Genomic DNA, 17,391 nt, shown 5'->3' with positions numbered 1-17,391 from the left:
ATCACTCCAGACAAGTAAAATCTTGAAACTCCCTACGGATTTTTCAGACACAGTGCTACAAGGCAGACTGTAGCCTTTTTTATATTTCCTGGGCTTTACTACTTCAATCAAATAATTAGATAGAAGAGTCACGTCTTTTTGGGTTTATTAAACATGGACATAAGTTTAATGTGGCAGTTAATTATACATCTTTAACTAATGAGAACAATCTTGGTGGCTGGATGTTGGTTAGATTCAGAGGTTTCCATGGAACAGTGAATTGATAAAATCCTGAAGTCCCAACCCTCTTGTGTCTGGGGGTGGGTTAGTTTCTAATTATCATGTACACTTTAACTTGCATTTCTTATCCTTTCTTTCCTGACTGCCTGACTTATCTCTCTTGAAGCTCCCTACTTAGCCTTTTCTTTCTTAATTAAAAGGCTCCAGTTAATCAATTCTTGCAAATTAACACAAGGAAGATTAGCAATAGGCCCTTCTGAATAATCTTAATTTAATTATACCTAGGTAGGGGATTTTTTTTTTTCCATAAATTCACTTGAGGTAATCAAATGACGCTGAAGGATGAAGGGGCCTAGAAGCCCATGTTTTATGACACAAGGGAGATAGCTGACAAGTGGGCCTACCACATGGAAGTGTAAAAAAATTCATGTAACATTATACAGACCATTTACAGGCATTAAGATTTTCTTTCTGCATTGCAGACAGGCCCTCTCTGAAACAAACTTGTTTGTTCTTTGTACTGCCCTTGTGATGGTGGCCATGCAGACACACAGGTGGATGTGTCACAGCCCCGGTGGGCTTCTGTCTATTCTAAGGTAGAAACACAGAAATAGGCAATAAGTGCAGCCTTAGCTTCCTGGTGTCACCGTGGTGGGAGCACAGCAAAGGGCCTTCCTGTGTGTCCTGGAAGGCAGGAGACACAAGTAGGCTATAGAATCATAGAATCATAGGATAGTTTGGGTTGGAAGGGACCTTCAAAGACCATCTGGTCCAACCCCACTGCAATAAGCAGGGGCATCTTCAACTAGATCTGGTTGCTCAGAGCCCTGTCCAAACCTGACCTGGAATGTTTCCAGGGATGGGACATCTACCACCTCCCTGGGCAACCTGGGCCAGGGTTTCACCACCCTCATGCTGAAAAATTTCTTCCTCCTATCTGGTCTAAATCTTCTTTTGTTTAAAACCATTACCCCTTGTCCTACCACTACAGGCCCTGCTAAAAAGTCTGTCCCCAAACACGGTGACTGTGTAGTCATGGTGCTCTGTAGAAACCTGCCGAAACTTGGGGCACGGCCACCAGAGAAGGTGGTACAGAAGGCACTCGGATATGTGTTCCTGCTAATATGGCAGCAAGTCCATTTGCTAGAGCATGCCAGCTGTCAGCCACCACTCACTTTTGATCATGCTGACGTCGTTGGCGCCGTCTCCGATTGCCAGGGTCACAGCCTTCTTGTACTTCTTCACCAGCTCCACCACCTGGGCTTTCTGCAGCGGAGTCACCCGGCAGCAGATCACCACTTTGCACATGCAGGCAGCTCTCACCAGCTCCAGCTCCAGATTCCCTTCCAGTGCGTAAGCCTGCGAAGAAGGAGCAAAGGGGGTGTTAGGGTCAGACTAGCAGCGACTTGTGGCCTGACAACGAGGCGGCAGCGGGAAGAAAGTGAGAACGGAGCTGGTTCTTCCATTTGGCAGAAAGAAGGTATGAGACACCCCAGGTGAATCCATCCCTTCATTTTGCAGGGAGCATCCGCGCGGCGCAGCTTTACGCCAGGCAGAGTACACCGACAAGCTTGCGCCGTGGGTGTGCCACATCTGGATTTGCACAACATCTGCTCTGGCTGATGTAACCTGACAGTGCGGCAGAAGTGTCAAACAACTGTCGAACAGCAGTAATTTAACCAAGCTGCTGCTGGGCCTGAGACAACCTTGCCTATCTCCATGCGAGAGAGTCTCTGCTCATCCGTCTCATCTCATCCAAGCTGTTTTTTAAGCTCTGGGAGATCTGTGGTGTAAATAGAAGACATTTCCATTTGGGAGCACTTAATTAAAAAAAAAAAACACGGAAAAAGCTGAGCTCAGGTGGGCATGACAAAGCAAAACACAAAGCCAGGGAGAAGGCAGTGAGCGCTGGCCTTTTAAGTCAGTCAGCCATGTTATTTCTGTTCGGGACACACAGAGGTAATTGGATGTCTGGACACCCCTCCAGCTTTGCGCGGGAGGAAGGGAGCAGTGTTAGCTTTTCATATTTTTTTCAGATTGTGCTTTTCGGTTCTGTCCTTTGATGCGTCTTCTCAGCAGACACGCATAGAAGGAACCTACAGGGCCCTCTCCCCTCAGAGCCATTGCAGCAGGCCCATTGCCCTTTCTGCTAACAATCCTTAGCCCAGATACTCTTTGCTCTTGACAGAGAGCTGTGAGTCACCAGCACCCCCGCTTCCCTCCGGCAGCGTTGCTCAACAAGAGAGACCTTTTCATGGTTTAGCTTTAGTACAGGCTGGTCACTGCTGTTAGAGATGGCTTTTGCCACAAGGCCCTCGCTGCGCAGCACTAGCAAAATGTTATCACGTATTAGATCTATTAATGGTTCTGCACACAAATCAGCTAGTTGTATGATGATGCCGTTACAGATGCTGCTATGCTTCTGTTCATTCGCCATGTTTAAGCAAGACCACAGTGCTGCCATCCCACCCACCTGCATGTAGGGATACGGCACTGAACAGATGCTGTGTTTGAGTGGGACAGTATCAGCACTATTACAATTACCTCACCAGGAAGACAGCTAATCCAAAACTCTCTTGTCTCAGTTTAATTCCATTACTTTGCTTACCTGTTATTATTTGAAGAGATATTACCAAGACTGATCAATTTTCTTTAGGCTAAGAAATCCTAACTCTCAGTTTTCCCCTATGCTTTCCAGATCATGCATGACCACTCTTAGAATTTTCTTGGTACTCTCTCTAGCTGATCTAAATTGTCTCAGAGAAAATGGCCCAAATATGTTGAATTATTTCAGCTAAAACTTTACCAATGCCAAATGAAGCAGGAGGCTTTCTTCACAAGTCATGCAGGTGATGGTCTTACATACATATCTTTGATGTCGTATGTGTGTAGTCAAGTATGTGAAAGTGGAGAACAAGGCATTTGTTCTCACTGAACTGCATTCTCCATTTTTTCGAAGTATTTCTCCAATTTGCTAAAATCGTTTTAAAATCTAATCATGAACTCCACCATGCCTGCAGTTTCTTCCATCCTGGTGTTATCTGCTCTCTTTTTAAGCAGTTAATTAAAACACTGAATATCAAATACATATGGGATAGCCCTCTGCAGATGCCACTTAACTGTTGGTTTAGGTCAACACTGAGCCCTTAAGAGCCATACTTGCCAAGCAGTCTTGCATCTGTCACCTAACAATTTCATCTAGACCTTATTACTTCAGTTTGCTTGGAAGAACATCATGGGAGAGAGCATGAAACAATTTATTAGTTAAGTTATAAGATATATATCCTATCTGTTAAATGAAAAAAAAATCTGTTATCAGATATATTTAGTAGAATATGTTCTTGGCATACTTGAAACCCATGTCTGACATTATCTTCTTGCTGCATACATAAGCTGCCTGATTATTTTTCTAGTATCTTTCTGGAAATGAAAATTAATCCAGCTACTCTACCCCTCCTGTTCACTTAACATCAGGGCCAGCTCTTCCCTGTTCCACTCTTCTGAAACCTTGCCCATCACCTTTAATGTCTCAGAAAACCACTGAACGTAATCTTCAATTAGGAAAAATAAATTCCATTCCTCTTGAGCTAAATTTTTAAAGCATTTTCAGACTTCCAGTATGTCCATATCACTTTAAATTCTCCAGAGAACTGAACCCTAACATGACTCTGAACCTTCCTTACCAGGCTGTGGCCGGTGATAACAAGACCGTACACCCCATTTGCTTGCTCATCAGGTATAATTTTTGGTTTTTTTGAAGATTTTTCAAACTGAATGTTGCTTTCATCACTGTCCAGAAAGGAGTCTGGCTTCATCTTTTTCCTTGCATTCCTAAAAAAAAATCCATAATAATAATGAAAAGCTAGTAAAGATATATATGATTTATTAAATCAACTTTATAAAAATAAAAAATTCATGCTTCCCTTTGATAGTTTACTCCAATTTTCCCTGTAACCCAACAACAACATACAAGGTTTAGCTACTGCTGTTTGTGCAGATCACCCTTATGGGAAGATCATGGAACAGATCCTCCTAGAAGCTATGCTAAGGCACATGGAGGACAGGGAGGTGATTCGAGACAGCCAGCATGGCTTCACCAAGGGCAAGTCCTGTCTGACCAACCTACTGACTTTCTATGATGGAGTCACCACATCAGTAGACGAGGGAAGAGCTACTGATGTCATCTATCTGGACTTCTGCAAGGCCTTTGACACAGTCCCCAACAACATCCTTCTCTCGAAATTAAAGAGATATGGATTTGATGGGGGGACTGTTGGGTGGATGAGGAATTGGTTGGACGGTCACATCCAGAGGGTAGTGGTTGATGGCTCAATGTCCAGATGGAGATCAGTGATGAGCGGTGTCCCTCAGGGGTCCGTACTGGAACTCTTTAATATTTTCATCAATGACATAGTGAGATCGAGTGCACCCTCAGCAAGTCTGCAGATGACATTAAGCTGAGTGGTGCAGTTGACGCACCTGAGGGAAGGGATGCCATCCAGAGAGACCTGGACAAGCTCGAGGAATGGGCCTGTGTGAACCTCATGAGGTTCAACAAGGCCAAGTGCAGGGTCCTGCACCTGGGTTGGGGCAACTCCTGGCATCAATCCAGGCTGGAGGATGAAGGGATTGAGAGCAGCCCTGCCGAGAAGGACTTGGGGTACTGGGGGATGAAAAGCTGGACATGAGCCGACAATAATGCACTCACAGCCCAGAAGGCCAAGTGTGTCCTGGGCTGCATCCAAAGCAGCGTGGCCAGCAGGTTGAGGGAGGGCATCCTGCCCCTGTGCTCCACTCTGCTGAGACCCCACCTGGAGTCCTGCATCCAGCTCTTGAGCCCTCAGCACAGCAAAGACATGGACCTGTTGGAGTGGGTCCAGAGGAGGCCACAACAATGGTCAGAGGGATCGAACAGCTCTGCTGTGAGGAGAGGCTGAGAGAGTTGGGGTTGTTGAGTCTGGAGAAGAGAAGGTTCTGGGGAGACCTTATTGCACCCTGCTGGTACTTAAAAGGGGCTTGTAAGAAAGTTGGGGACAGACTTGTTAGCAGGGCCTGTTGTGATAGGACAAGGGGCAATGGTTTTAAACTAAAAGAGGGCAGATTTAGGCCAAATCTAAGGAAGCAATTTTTCAAACTGAGGGAGGTGAAACCCTGGCCCAGGTTGCCCAGGGAGGTGGTAAAAGCCCCATCCCTGGACACATTCCAGGTCAGGTTGGACGGAGCTCTGAGCAACCTGACCTCATTGAAGCTGTCCCTATTCATTGCAGAGGGTTTGGACTAGATGACCTTTAAAAGTCCCTTCAAACCAAAAGATTCTATGATTCTATGCTTCTGAAACTCTAACAAGTGTGTGCTAAACTTGTGCAGATCTGATCTGAAGTCAAATAAATCATCTGAATGTCATGAAGGACAACATCCCAAATGGCATCCCAATTTCCTGTGCATATAGTCTGACAACCACCTACTTCAACAGAAAAGGACTGAAAAGCTTTCCCATTTTCGACCTATACTTAAGAACTTGTGTCTTCTGAGAAGGCTATGGAGGCAGGCAGATTTCCGGATAATGCTAGAAAAGGACCGTATCCAGGCAAAGGTTTGCAATGTGGATCAATGGCAACAGCAGTAGAGTAAGAGCAGAGCAGCCCCCTTGCTCAAGCCTGGGGCTAAAGGCTTTTTGGTTCCAGATCACTTGTTGAACATTGGTTGATATTGCCTGCCTGACTCTGCTTTCTTATACATTTATATAGATTTGGTCTCTTGGATCAAGAAGCTTCAGAATTTATCCCTAGATGAGATTTCTACACTATGTTGCTGCTAGATCTTCCAGGGAGCCAGCTAGCTGTTACCTAAGGTCCCTGAATGAACTGCACCAAGTAAAGCCCACAGGAAAAATAGCTGGAATAATACAAAATGCAAATACTGTTCCATTTTAGTGTCAGTGCACAGCAATGAAGCTATATATTTCAAGGATTTACCTCAGCTCATTAAATACGTCTTCAGATGTGCTGCCTTCAATAATGAAAACATCTTCCATGTCATCATTCAGCAAGTTGCAGGAGTAACCAATATTCATTGCCGTCTCTGGGAAAGGCAAACGAGGAAGATGACACATCTTAGCAGCCCCAAACTCCCACACTGTCTCTGTGGCCTTTTTACACACATCACTCAAAAGAGCTCTGAGCCTTTCAAAGTCAACAGTTTAAGAGAGCCAGGAGAGTCATCTTGATGGACATCACAGCAAATCTTCCCTAACTGAGCTTTACAAGGCCACAGAAAAAAGTAATTCTATCAAAGCAAAAGGCCTAAAACACCCTTTGGCCAACATACTTGGAGCAACAAAATACATTTCATATTGATTCAAAAAAATCTTTTCAGGATATTTAACTTTCCCTCCCCTTATCTCCAGAAAAGCCCTGAACCATATTTCTAAAGAAGAATATCAAGACATTTTGTTCAGAAAATTCTGAAAAAAAGGTACTTTGGTATTTCATAAGCAAAAGTATTACACATGGAACATGACAAAATGAAATTTTCTCAAAAATTCTCTGCTCATTTCTTGGATGGAATGATTTGCAAACATTTTTGGCCTCCCTGAAATATCATTGTTTCAGTGAAGTTTCTATTTCTCCAAAAGAATTTATTGGAGTCTATTCACACTTCTCTCCAATTTAATGCTTTTTCCAAAAGCCTATGTTTCCTTCATTTCTATTCTGGATCATTAATGCCAGGACCACATTGAAACAGACCCAAAATCCACTTTAGCATTAAAGTTCTTGGAAAGTAGGACAAGATTTTTTCCACTTTCCTGGAAAACATCTAGTACAGAGGGTCAACTGTACTAAATTGACACCTTTTTACAGCATATGACAGGGGCTATATAGGATGCTCATTGTCACATCTCTAATGGCAAAAGATGCTGCCTCCACACTGCTTCCAGCCTCAGAACAGGAATTAAGAACAGGCACTAGCTATAGTTATCTGGTCTAATTCCAGATAACTGGAGATTTGCCTCTCTGGCAATGAAGCAAAGCCCTGTAAGTTTGTCCTCTGTGCAGCTTTTCAAACGAGAAAGAATAAGAACATGGGTCTTAGCAGAACCATCCCATTGGTGGGAGAGAAGAGAAGCATCCAAAACTGTAGCTCCTTTACCTTGCTTGTCTCCAGTGAGAACCCATATCTTAATGTTGGCTTTGGCAAGAGTCTCAATTGTCTGCGGGACTCCATCTTGTAACTTGTCCTCAATCGCTGTGGCACCTAGCAGCTTAATAGAAAATGGCAGGGAACTGGTAAATTTTCCCATTGCTAGCAAAGGAGAAAGCATTAGATCTACAGGTAATTACTCAAGAAAACAGAAAAGAAATCCGGGAATAAGATTGTACTAATTTTCATTCTTCCTCAGCAAATTTAGTGTACAGAGTAGAGATCTGATCCTGCAAATGTTCTAGTCTCTGATACTCCAGGCTCAGCTGGATCATGAATATGCATGAAATTATTTGCCAACAGGTTTGCAGACCTAGGGGTCTATGTTCTTCCACATGTTCCCTTCACAGCAGAAGTACAAAGACAGCAGTGGATCTGTGTCTCCAAACCTCCATATGCATCCTCTATTATGGAGCTTGCTACCAGCAATATTGTACTGCAGCAGTCATATGGCTGCTAAGCATCTTCCTGAGCCCACAACAGACCTGTCCTCACCCCTGCTTTACATTGTCACACAACTAAACCAAAGACTGCTCAGGACACACACCTTCATTATTTTAAAGTTATTGCTTTTTCTGCATTTTGGAGATACTTGGTGGATTTAATCTATTGTCAAATTGACTTGAAGGTTTCACTGCTAACTCAGGTTTAGACAGCATCTGCTACCACCTACCTCCTGCTGCTGGGAGACTAAATTCAGGGGTTGGCTTTGAGCCCAAGATCCCTTTTGGCTTCCTGGAATGTTCATCATTCACCAGCTATGAGTGTTATCAATGTAGATAACAGCTCTGAGGGAAGTTCTCTATAGGAAATTCTCAAGGCTGCACAATCCACTTTTTACACCAGTAGTCCCTGGTCCAGCTAGTGAGAGCTTAAAAGCTTGTAGCATGTAAAGCCACCTCCTGGGAGTACCTGTTCATCCTTGGCAGTCTGAGTCTGAGCTGGAAGCCCAAAGGTGGACATTGATGTCAAATGTGCCCAGGAACAGAGGACAAGGGCATGCATTCCCCACAACCATTGTCTTTCTGTAGCTGCAGAAAAGCACAATAGTATTGTTGACAGTCCTTTGCCTGTCTGCCCATGACCTGCTGTCAGAGTGGCTGGAGGGACAGTTATGATGTCTTCTTGACTGTGGATCTTCCTTAAGTTTTATGTCAATCAATTATAAATAATATTTTTACTACTGCTTTCTGAATATAACCATGTTCCATCCCTTGTTGTCCTTATATCCTTATTCTCCCTAAGGATCCTTATCAGGAGTCTGCCACACAGAGGGATCTCTGCTCTTGCCCGTCAGCCTGACTATGGTAATTTGCAGTTTTCTAGATATCCACAAGACCCTTCTACTTCCTTGATGACTCTGGCTCTCGGACCCATTCTCTGTCACAAGCTAGGCTTTCCTACACATCCTCTGTCTCTCCCTGCAGCACATTTGGGAAGTCAAGTCACTCCTGTACAGACTACAGAGAGGGGTCTGGTGTAACAAGTGTTTTCTTCTGAGCTGCGCTTCTTCCTGCTGTGAGCCTGTGACCTCTTCTGTACTCAGGCCATGAGCTTCGTAAACCTTTCCTGCAAAGCAGCTGGCTCCCTAACCTACTAACCCTCCATGTCTTTCCTGCTTTGGACATGACCTGCACAGCATTTGCATGATGTATTCTCTTGACTGGAGGATTAGCATTTTCCCAGACCAGACCCAAAAGGGCAGTATGTTCTGCTCCATGGACTATGTAACTTCCAGAGGTCAGCCGCGACTTGGCTCACAGTTCTTCTTGATGCCAGGCCCTGCTGGCATCCTGAGCGTACAGCTAAGGGAAGGAGCAACAGTGTGGCTCCCAAGATTTCTGAGATTTCACTCACTGCTGCGAGTGAAAAAGCTGATTTGCTTCCCCTGAGATCCCACACATTCTTTTCATTCATTATTCATGGCTCTAAAACACAGGCAGACCCCCCAGGGCATTCAAAAATCTGTAACAATACTCATGGAGAAAAGAATGACTTGAAGATCACAGTTTAGCCCTATTTCAAATCGACACAAACATGTTCATGGACATCATCTCATCATGCTGCCTAGGGCTGCAAGAACAAAGAAGACACTCTCTGAAATGGAGGCACATGGGGCATTATTCACCGCCTGCCATTTCAAAGACAGAGAAATAAATAGAGCAGCCATTTGCACATACAAAGGATAGCTATGAAATATTTGTGTCCACATCATCTCCCTCAGACTTTGGTATGTCACTTCATCAGGAGAAAGCTACTCTGACACCTATGTGAGTTAAAATAAAACCATTGCCCTGCACTGGTGGCTGACACCCCAGTTACGGGCTCCTGAGGGAGGTGCCAGTAAAAACCCAGGATTGCCATATTCTTAACTGCTCCTGTCACACAACCCACTGAGCTCTTTGCAGAGCAATGTTTGCTGAAGTCATACTGAGCTGTTTATTGACAAACCACCATCCTCGCTGCCTCCCCCAGAGCTTGGCCCAGATTCCCTGAAACACCAACCATTAGGTCTTTTTCAATCTCTTCATATAACTCTGACAATTTATCTTCCCGTCCTTCCAAGGCAGTGCTTGCTTCATGGTGACGCCTGATCCAGTCCTGAAAGTAGTCTTCATCCAAGTTTTTATATGCCACCACGAGTGTCCTCAGACCCTCACCAGCAAACTCCTGTGAGACAGTAGTGAGGCAGAATAGGTCAAAGAAGAACAGTCTGCTCACCTGGGGTTACAAAGGACTCTCGGAAAGCAAACAGCTATCTGCAAAAGCTTCTTGCCTAAAGTCTGCAGAGGAAAGGTGAAAACATCACACCTTAGACCACAAACTCTGGGGTACTTTTTAAAAACTAGTTCCAGACCACTTTACCATTGTCATCCATGGTCTTTACAAAGAACAAATTCAAAAGAGCTTTCCTACTCTCTGGCTCTGAAGCTTTACAATTGACCAGGCAGTGATTTCCCAGACTTATATTTCTCAACATAAGATTCAGAACAGTGAGACCTAAATAAACACTGAACACAGCCTTGAACTTTGGACGTGGGCTCAACATTTTTAGAGTACGAATGCCAGCTGAAATGCACAGCACAGGCAGAGTCAGTTGTGACATCTCAGCAAGGCCTTGTAAGTGTTCTTTCTGCAGTTGTATGATTGACAGTATGGATCTCAGTGTTGGGCGGATAAACAGAGATGTCTTCATGAAAACTGAGGTGTTCCCCCAGGCTTGAAGTAAAGGTGTGTCAGGAGCAAGGTGTGTCAGGAGCAAGACACATCCTCAGCCAGTCTCTGCTCTGTCCTCTCTGATGCCTTTTCCTTGCTGCCCAGTCAACATATGATCTGGAAGAATGGGAGGTGAGCAGGTCCCAGAGTCTGCTCAGTCCTTTCTGACTGAGACCTCTCGGATTGCAATCACTACATATCTAAATTGTATTCAAGAAGGTAAAGAGCTCTGTGGCCCTTTACTGATTACCTGGGTTGCTCTAATCCAAGGCATACTTGAATAAATTGGGTGCATGTATTGTACAATAACAGCAGACTTAGATGGAATGTAATTGTTAAAACACAGATGCATTGTGCCATTTCACATTTTCATGTGTTTTACCTATCCTGCCTGGCTTCCAGCTCCTACTCCAGAGGAATACAGGTCTTCTGAATGTCCTGCACTGTATTTGCCATCCCCGTCCATATGTCCTGGATATCCCAGAGCAGTTCAAATGGCACCCAGTGCCCATGTTTAGGTAACTGATTTGAGACCTAAGGTTTTATGAATTTATTTTCCTCTCCATTCCCCATGAAAAAAAACCCCAAACAAACAAAAAACTAATGCTTAGATGCTGCTTCTGAAATCTGTTTTTTGTCTCAACACAAAGTATGTTTCCATACCTAGAGAAAAGGAAACCATCAAATGCAGAGATATTATGCAGAAGGAAATACTTACATTCAGGTGTTCTGTGGTCTCCTCTTTGAGAGAATCGCAGGATGAATGAAGCAGTTCATAAAGAATGGTGTCAGCTCCCTTGCAGTACAAAGTCAAGTCACCTTCTGGACTCTGCACTACAAGGAAGAGGAAAAGGAATACTACAAATCCCAGACTGAGGCACCTGGGATTCACAGAACTTGCATCAAAACACAGAAAGGTTTTCAGAGGTGTTCAAACTCTGCCAAGTGTTGGCAACCTCCCAGGAACCAAGAGAAGTTTTGCTTAGAACAGGAGATAATGCAACTGCTCTCCACTTTAGCAGTAGCAGCACAGGCAACTGTACCCAGATTGCATCGGTCTGAGCAGATGCTCTGTTAGACTACATGGTTCCTACAGGAAACACTTCAGGCAGGACATCTGCATTCAAAAGTCAAGAACAATTTGTTCTTAGGTAACTGGTCCTGATGCTTCTATTGTTCCTACCAGTAAAGGTATTATCACTCTCTTGCTACAGTTATGATATTCCAATTCCTGAAGTATCTGAGGATAATGGAGAGTTAATAAAGGCTACACAGGGTTTCTTGAATCATTTCTCCATTTTCCTTTCAGGAAAGTGGTCTTCTCTACTGAATCTTGCATTCTCTTTTCCCACTTTCTCAGACTGCATTGGTAATTTTGAAGCAGATTAGAAGGAAGGCTTTCCTGCACTGTCATGAGGGAGGTAAGATCACACATAAAGCTTAGTGTCTTCAGGAGGCTGCTCCATTATTGTGGTCCAGATGTTAGGATGTTCTCCCACCAGCCCAGTTTAAGTATTTATCTAGCACTGCTGCTGCATAACTAAAAAGTCAAGGCAGCCCATCTCAAGCACTCAGAAGTAAACGTTATTCAGAAAGCACTGCAAAGGAGGTCTCCTAGGAAAAGGCATCACAGCAGAATGAGGGCTAACTTGAGAGCCTAAAAAGTCAGGAAGAAAAGAAGGGAGCAAAGGGAACTTACCAATAACAGACATTCGCTTGCGAACATTGTTGAAATCTAGAATAGCCAGGAGTTTGTAGATCTTTGTTTCTCCCATTTCCACGACAGTGATGGTCTCTGGTGTGCGAGCCCGGAACACAAATCCAAAGTTTCTGGCAGCAGTGACGAGGGCTCCCTCATCAGGAGATTGTGCCTGATACACCAAGTTACCTAACATGCAAAAAAAAAAAAAAAAAAAATTAGTGTGGCTTCTGCCTTGTTTTGGAGGCTAAACAAATACAAAATCCAAGACATGGTATAGCAGTCAACCCTTTGCTTTTCTGTCTATCCCCAGAGGTGCAGCCCTAAAAAGCACCTTACGTCTACACATCTCCATCAAGTCCCATCAATCCATCCACCAGGCCAGTGCAAGGGGCTGCCTAGACTCTTTTGGGGTCATTTGTTACTCTCTTTGGAGTCTAACAGATCTCACTGAGAGGACAACTTCCTTAGGTTTAACCCCTTCTAGTTACATCTGCATGTATTTTTCTCATCAGCATTTTCACCTTATAAGCGTCAGTTAACGGTTCTAGCCTTTAAAGCAAATTTTTCACCCTGTCTGAGATTTGGGGAGACTGATCCAGTACCTGTGGGAACACTGGGTGAGCAGAGCTAATGAGTGTCCTGTGGATAAGGTGCTCTATGCTCTTTGCTTTATGGGACTTGGTGCAGAGTAGAGAAAGAGTGGGGCAAGCCACCTGCCACCTCAGGGAAGCTGTGGCACCTGCAACTTCTGCACTCTGGGGATGTAGTGTTTGCAGTAGTGTCAGCTCCACCACAGGAACACACAGGGAGTAGAGGCCCTGGTCTTTTCTCTTCCCATGTGGCATCTCCAAAGACACTGATTTATGTGTATCCATATACTACAGAAAATCACCAGGGAGCCAAAAGGACCAATAACAGTTTCTGTGGAGAGAAGACATACTGTGGTGCAGGATGAACATAACCACTTAGTTTGGTGTCTTCAACAGTCCTCACCTTCTTTCTTCTCTTCTGGCATCACTGTGTGACAAAGTGAGAGCAGCCGGAAGAACCTGTGTGTCGGGACATCACTCAGCTTCACAGCTTCAACCAGGCTGTGGTCATAGAAGGCAAACTTTGGGTCAGCTAACTGGTTGTATGAGAAGTCAACCTTCTCCGTGTTCTGCAAAAATATGGTTCAGTGTTATTTATGGAGTTTTCACATGCTCCCATCATAGCCCCCGCCTCTTCCTTACATTTACAAAGGGCTTTCTCCTGCAGGGCTGTTCATGACAGAGAATGATGAGTCTAAGTAAGTGGGAGGTCTTGAAAACTACTGAGTCACAGGAGAGGACAGGCACTTGAGGTGCCTTTCAAAGCAGCACTTGGGCTGACAACCTTATTAGCTAAAGATCCCTCTCTGTATGACAGTAAATGCTCCTATAGGAACCCTGCCAAAGGATTTCTATAGAAAAGAAATGCCTGCCTTCAACACATGCCTGCTTGGTGGCATCATGCTCCCAATTTCAATGGCTGCCTGTGATAGGGGAATATGGAAACTCAATTTAAAACATTTCAAAAGGCTGTGTTGTCCACCTTATTCTCCCAAAGCAAGAAAAAATTGTGATATGGAAAAAGACGACAGGCAACTGATGTAAAGGTTCAAGTCCACAGGCACTGCCCATTTTGTCTAAAAACAAAGAGCTCCAAGCAGAGGAGAAATGGCCAGAAGCTCAGAGCGTGATGTGTCATGGAAGAATGCACACTGCTGAGCCTGCCTGAGATGATTCTGACTCCCACCGCATCCTCGATGAGCTCAGAGTTTCCAGGATGGGAGTCATCCTCTTGACCTCTGCAAACTGACATTTAGCACTTACCACAAGAGCACAGGCCCACCCCACACGCACACGCAACTGCACAGCAAAGTCTAGGCACTGCAACACCATCGATGTGTGGGCAGCAGCCTGTTGACCTGCAGGACTCTGCTCTGGCAAGTATCATGGGCAAGAGGAGCTGCCAGGCAGCCAGTTGACAGGGGACCAGCAGGTCTCCCCAAGCAAGTCAGCCCTTTGCATTTTGGTGCCTGAGTGAGGGCAGTCTGGAGGCACAGCACTCGGCACAAATAGCCAATTTCAGTGAGTAATTTAAGTTTTAAATGGCCTGGAAATGAATCATTGGAACGAGGAGTGGGTTTTTCATCATCATCTTGCCATTTGTTGCTTGGATTACTGCATGCAGTTTTCAGACATTTTAGGCAGTGAAATCCAAGACATGTGGGTTTGTGTCAGCAAGCAGAGGCTAGACAGAAATGGAGAAATCACCCATTTTCACACTTTCCAATGTCCAGACATTAGGGGAATTTGACAGTGACCTTGTTATCAATATGAACTGAACTCACTGATTCCCTGCCAAAATTAATTAACTGCCAAAGATAATAAAATTCGCCAGTGTCCAGGTTTCCAACAAATATCAAAGGCCAAGTATTCAAGAGGAGCTGTGCATGCACTAGGGTGTCATGTGAAGCTGAGGGAACAGGGTGCACTCAGGCTACCTGACCTGCAGGTTTAAACCAGGCTTTCTGGAAGGGAATGCAACTCTGTCGATCCTCTGAGATCTGCAAGAGCACACATCCTTGTTGTCAGGGTCAATAGTGGGTTATGTCCACTAGCACCTACACAGGCAGGCTCACAGAAAGCACAGATCCTGCTAGCACTTGAGCACTTACCTCATTTATTTCTATTCTTTGCCCAGACATATCATACACATCACCTGCAAGCAAGAGAGACTGATGTTATAGCCACAAACTCCAGATAAGTGCAGTCTCTGAGTTTCTCTACCACAAAAATTGGTTAAAGTGTTTTGGAGATAGTATCTAGATTTTGTTGAAAAAAGTTTCAGTAAGCACAAATATCTTGACATGGGTACTGGAGACTGATAAGTCATATCAATCAGTTCCTAGGTTAATCCATGACAAAATCCAGAGACTGACAGATACTTGAGACACAAAGCAGTTAACATAAAAATGACTGATATTTGGGCAAAGAAGACTTGGCTCAAGCTGAACCCAGAAAGGACATAGTACTGGGTAGGAAACAAAAGTGCTTTCAGGTCGTGACTTTTCTTGTACCTTCCCTTTGGGATGTGAGACAAAATCCATATCCTGGATCACATTGGGTTTGCAACAGTCCCTGGAGAACCACAGAGAAGGAGTCGTCAAAGCCCATTCTTCCCATGCCTAGGTAGTAAAGCTTCTCCATTCACTTTCCCTGAACTAATAATCTAGTCACAGAAATGAAAGGCATCTCATCTCCAGGAAACACTTTTGAAACTTCTTCTGCCTGAAGAAAACTTTCACATGGAAGGTCTGCACTGTGCCCACCCCAGCCAGATCCAACACTTCATTGAAATAAGATTGAAATATATGAATGATAGATCCATATCTGCACTAGCAACCTCAACTGTGATCAAAGTCAGTGTAGGTATTGGTAGTCCCTCACAAAAGAAGAAACTCAGAAGCCACGTCTCCTGAGAACTGCACATCAGTTGATCCCTTGGGAACTGTAACTGAGAGGCTTTTAGACACTTCTTTCCCAATGGAAAGCCTAAGCCTCTGGAGTACCTTCCCTGGCAGCAGAACTAACTCATCCTTTCTGGCATGGTTTTCCCAAATGCCCCTGAGCAGCAAATCCAAAGAATTATATTCCTAGGAAGAAGCTAAGCATTTAGAAAACTATAGGCAATAGATTGTCCATCTTCTTTATGCATATTTCCCATTCATTTTTTGAACCCACATCCTATATCTATATTAGTGGTGACATCCACTTTGGAAAAGTCAACTAAGGACACACGAATGAACAGACTGAATATTTTTCAAACTGTTTAGCAGCACTAATGTTGGCTAGCATAGTAGCACTGTTTGAGATATGGTGGTCTCCAAATATACACAAAACAAGACTTACAAGAAGAAATAACTTCTTTTATTAAGCCAGTTGATAGCACTGTGAAAAAGACAAGCTTTCTGGCACACTAGTCCATCAGCAGGTTTGACACAGATGAAACAAGCATCAGTCTATGAATAAGTGGTGACTAATTTCTATGGGGTAATCTAATGGTGTTAATCAATTAGTCAGTTTGCGAATTGTTAGCACCCCTTGAGCAGTGTGAAGAAAACTGCCCAGGGCCATACAGTGAAAGAGCCTTTTAAGTCAATGACTGTTAGTATCTAAGAGAGCTAAAAACTTTTGTTTCCCATTGTTTCCAAATCCCTAAAAACTTTTCTCTCTTCTGGTAGGTGAAGTATGCTAGACCTAAAGACAAATGACAACGCCATTGACTAGGTGCTGACCAAAGTTTCAGCTACGTGAACAGGATGTGGAAAACTGTTGCTCATGACATAAGAAATTGCTGAATGTGAGGGATAACAGTGTGAGAAGCTGGCAAAATTTGCAAATAACACCATGAGGGATGGCCGATTTTACAAGTGGGAAGTTAGTTAGGAAGAGGGAGTTTGTTACGTGAGTTATGTGTTACGTTTTGCAGGGCTAGAAATACCTGGGTAACCATGTCAATAATACCATAAAAGGCTGAGATTACCTAGGTAGTGATATAAGAAGAAAACAAATTTGAGTACAGATGTAGTAAAACTGGGACCAATGAAGAAAAAGTAATAAGGTGCAGGTTCTTTAGCTGGGATGACACTGGGGCGGAAAAAGGGAGGTAAACGGGTGACCAAAAGGGGAAACAAGGGACAGGAAAACTATATTAAGATACACAAATTATGTAATCAGGGCTGTCCATGCATTTGATCACTGCAGCTTCTTACAAGACATTCTGGATATCACATTTCGTCTCTGTGAACCAAGAGGCACACGATGGAATAAAACGCAAAGAATAAGACAAATAGATAACATACCATAGGATTTGCCATTGATGGAGCACTTGTTGAAACACATGATGTTCTGAGTGAGAGTGCCTGTTTTGTCTGAGAAGATGTACTTGATCTGTCCCAGCTCTTCATTGAGTGTAGTGGTACGGGCCTGAGCTGGTGTGTCATTCAATGGATAATACATTTTACGGTC

General features: G+C 43.9%; 1 protein-coding gene across 1 annotated transcript in view; it reads right to left on the bottom strand.

Moving 5' to 3' along the window:
- Nucleotides 1–17,382, bottom strand: part of LOC309415999 (phospholipid-transporting ATPase FetA-like) — a gene marked incomplete at both ends in the record, with an annotated part of 28,584 nt that extends 11,202 nt beyond the window's left edge. Inside the window, 11 exons of the mRNA XM_082013737.1 lie at nt 1,395–1,578; nt 3,903–4,050; nt 6,195–6,300; nt 7,369–7,480; nt 9,925–10,089; nt 11,354–11,469; nt 12,335–12,523; nt 13,331–13,496; nt 14,865–14,927; nt 15,039–15,082; nt 17,226–17,382. Coding sequence (XP_081869863.1) covers nt 1,395–1,578; nt 3,903–4,050; nt 6,195–6,300; nt 7,369–7,480; nt 9,925–10,089; nt 11,354–11,469; nt 12,335–12,523; nt 13,331–13,496; nt 14,865–14,927; nt 15,039–15,082; nt 17,226–17,382 — 1,450 coding nt within the window. The remainder of the gene's footprint in view (nt 1–1,394; nt 1,579–3,902; nt 4,051–6,194; nt 6,301–7,368; nt 7,481–9,924; nt 10,090–11,353; nt 11,470–12,334; nt 12,524–13,330; nt 13,497–14,864; nt 14,928–15,038; nt 15,083–17,225) is intronic.
- Between the last annotated feature and the right edge of the window lie 9 nt (nt 17,383–17,391).

The sequence above is a fragment of the Phaethon aethereus genome (genome assembly GCF_964289735.1).
Source record: "Phaethon aethereus genome assembly, chromosome: Z".
NCBI lineage: Eukaryota > Metazoa > Chordata > Aves > Phaethontiformes > Phaethontidae > Phaethon > Phaethon aethereus.
This window is presented reverse-complemented; position numbering and strand designations above follow the sequence as displayed.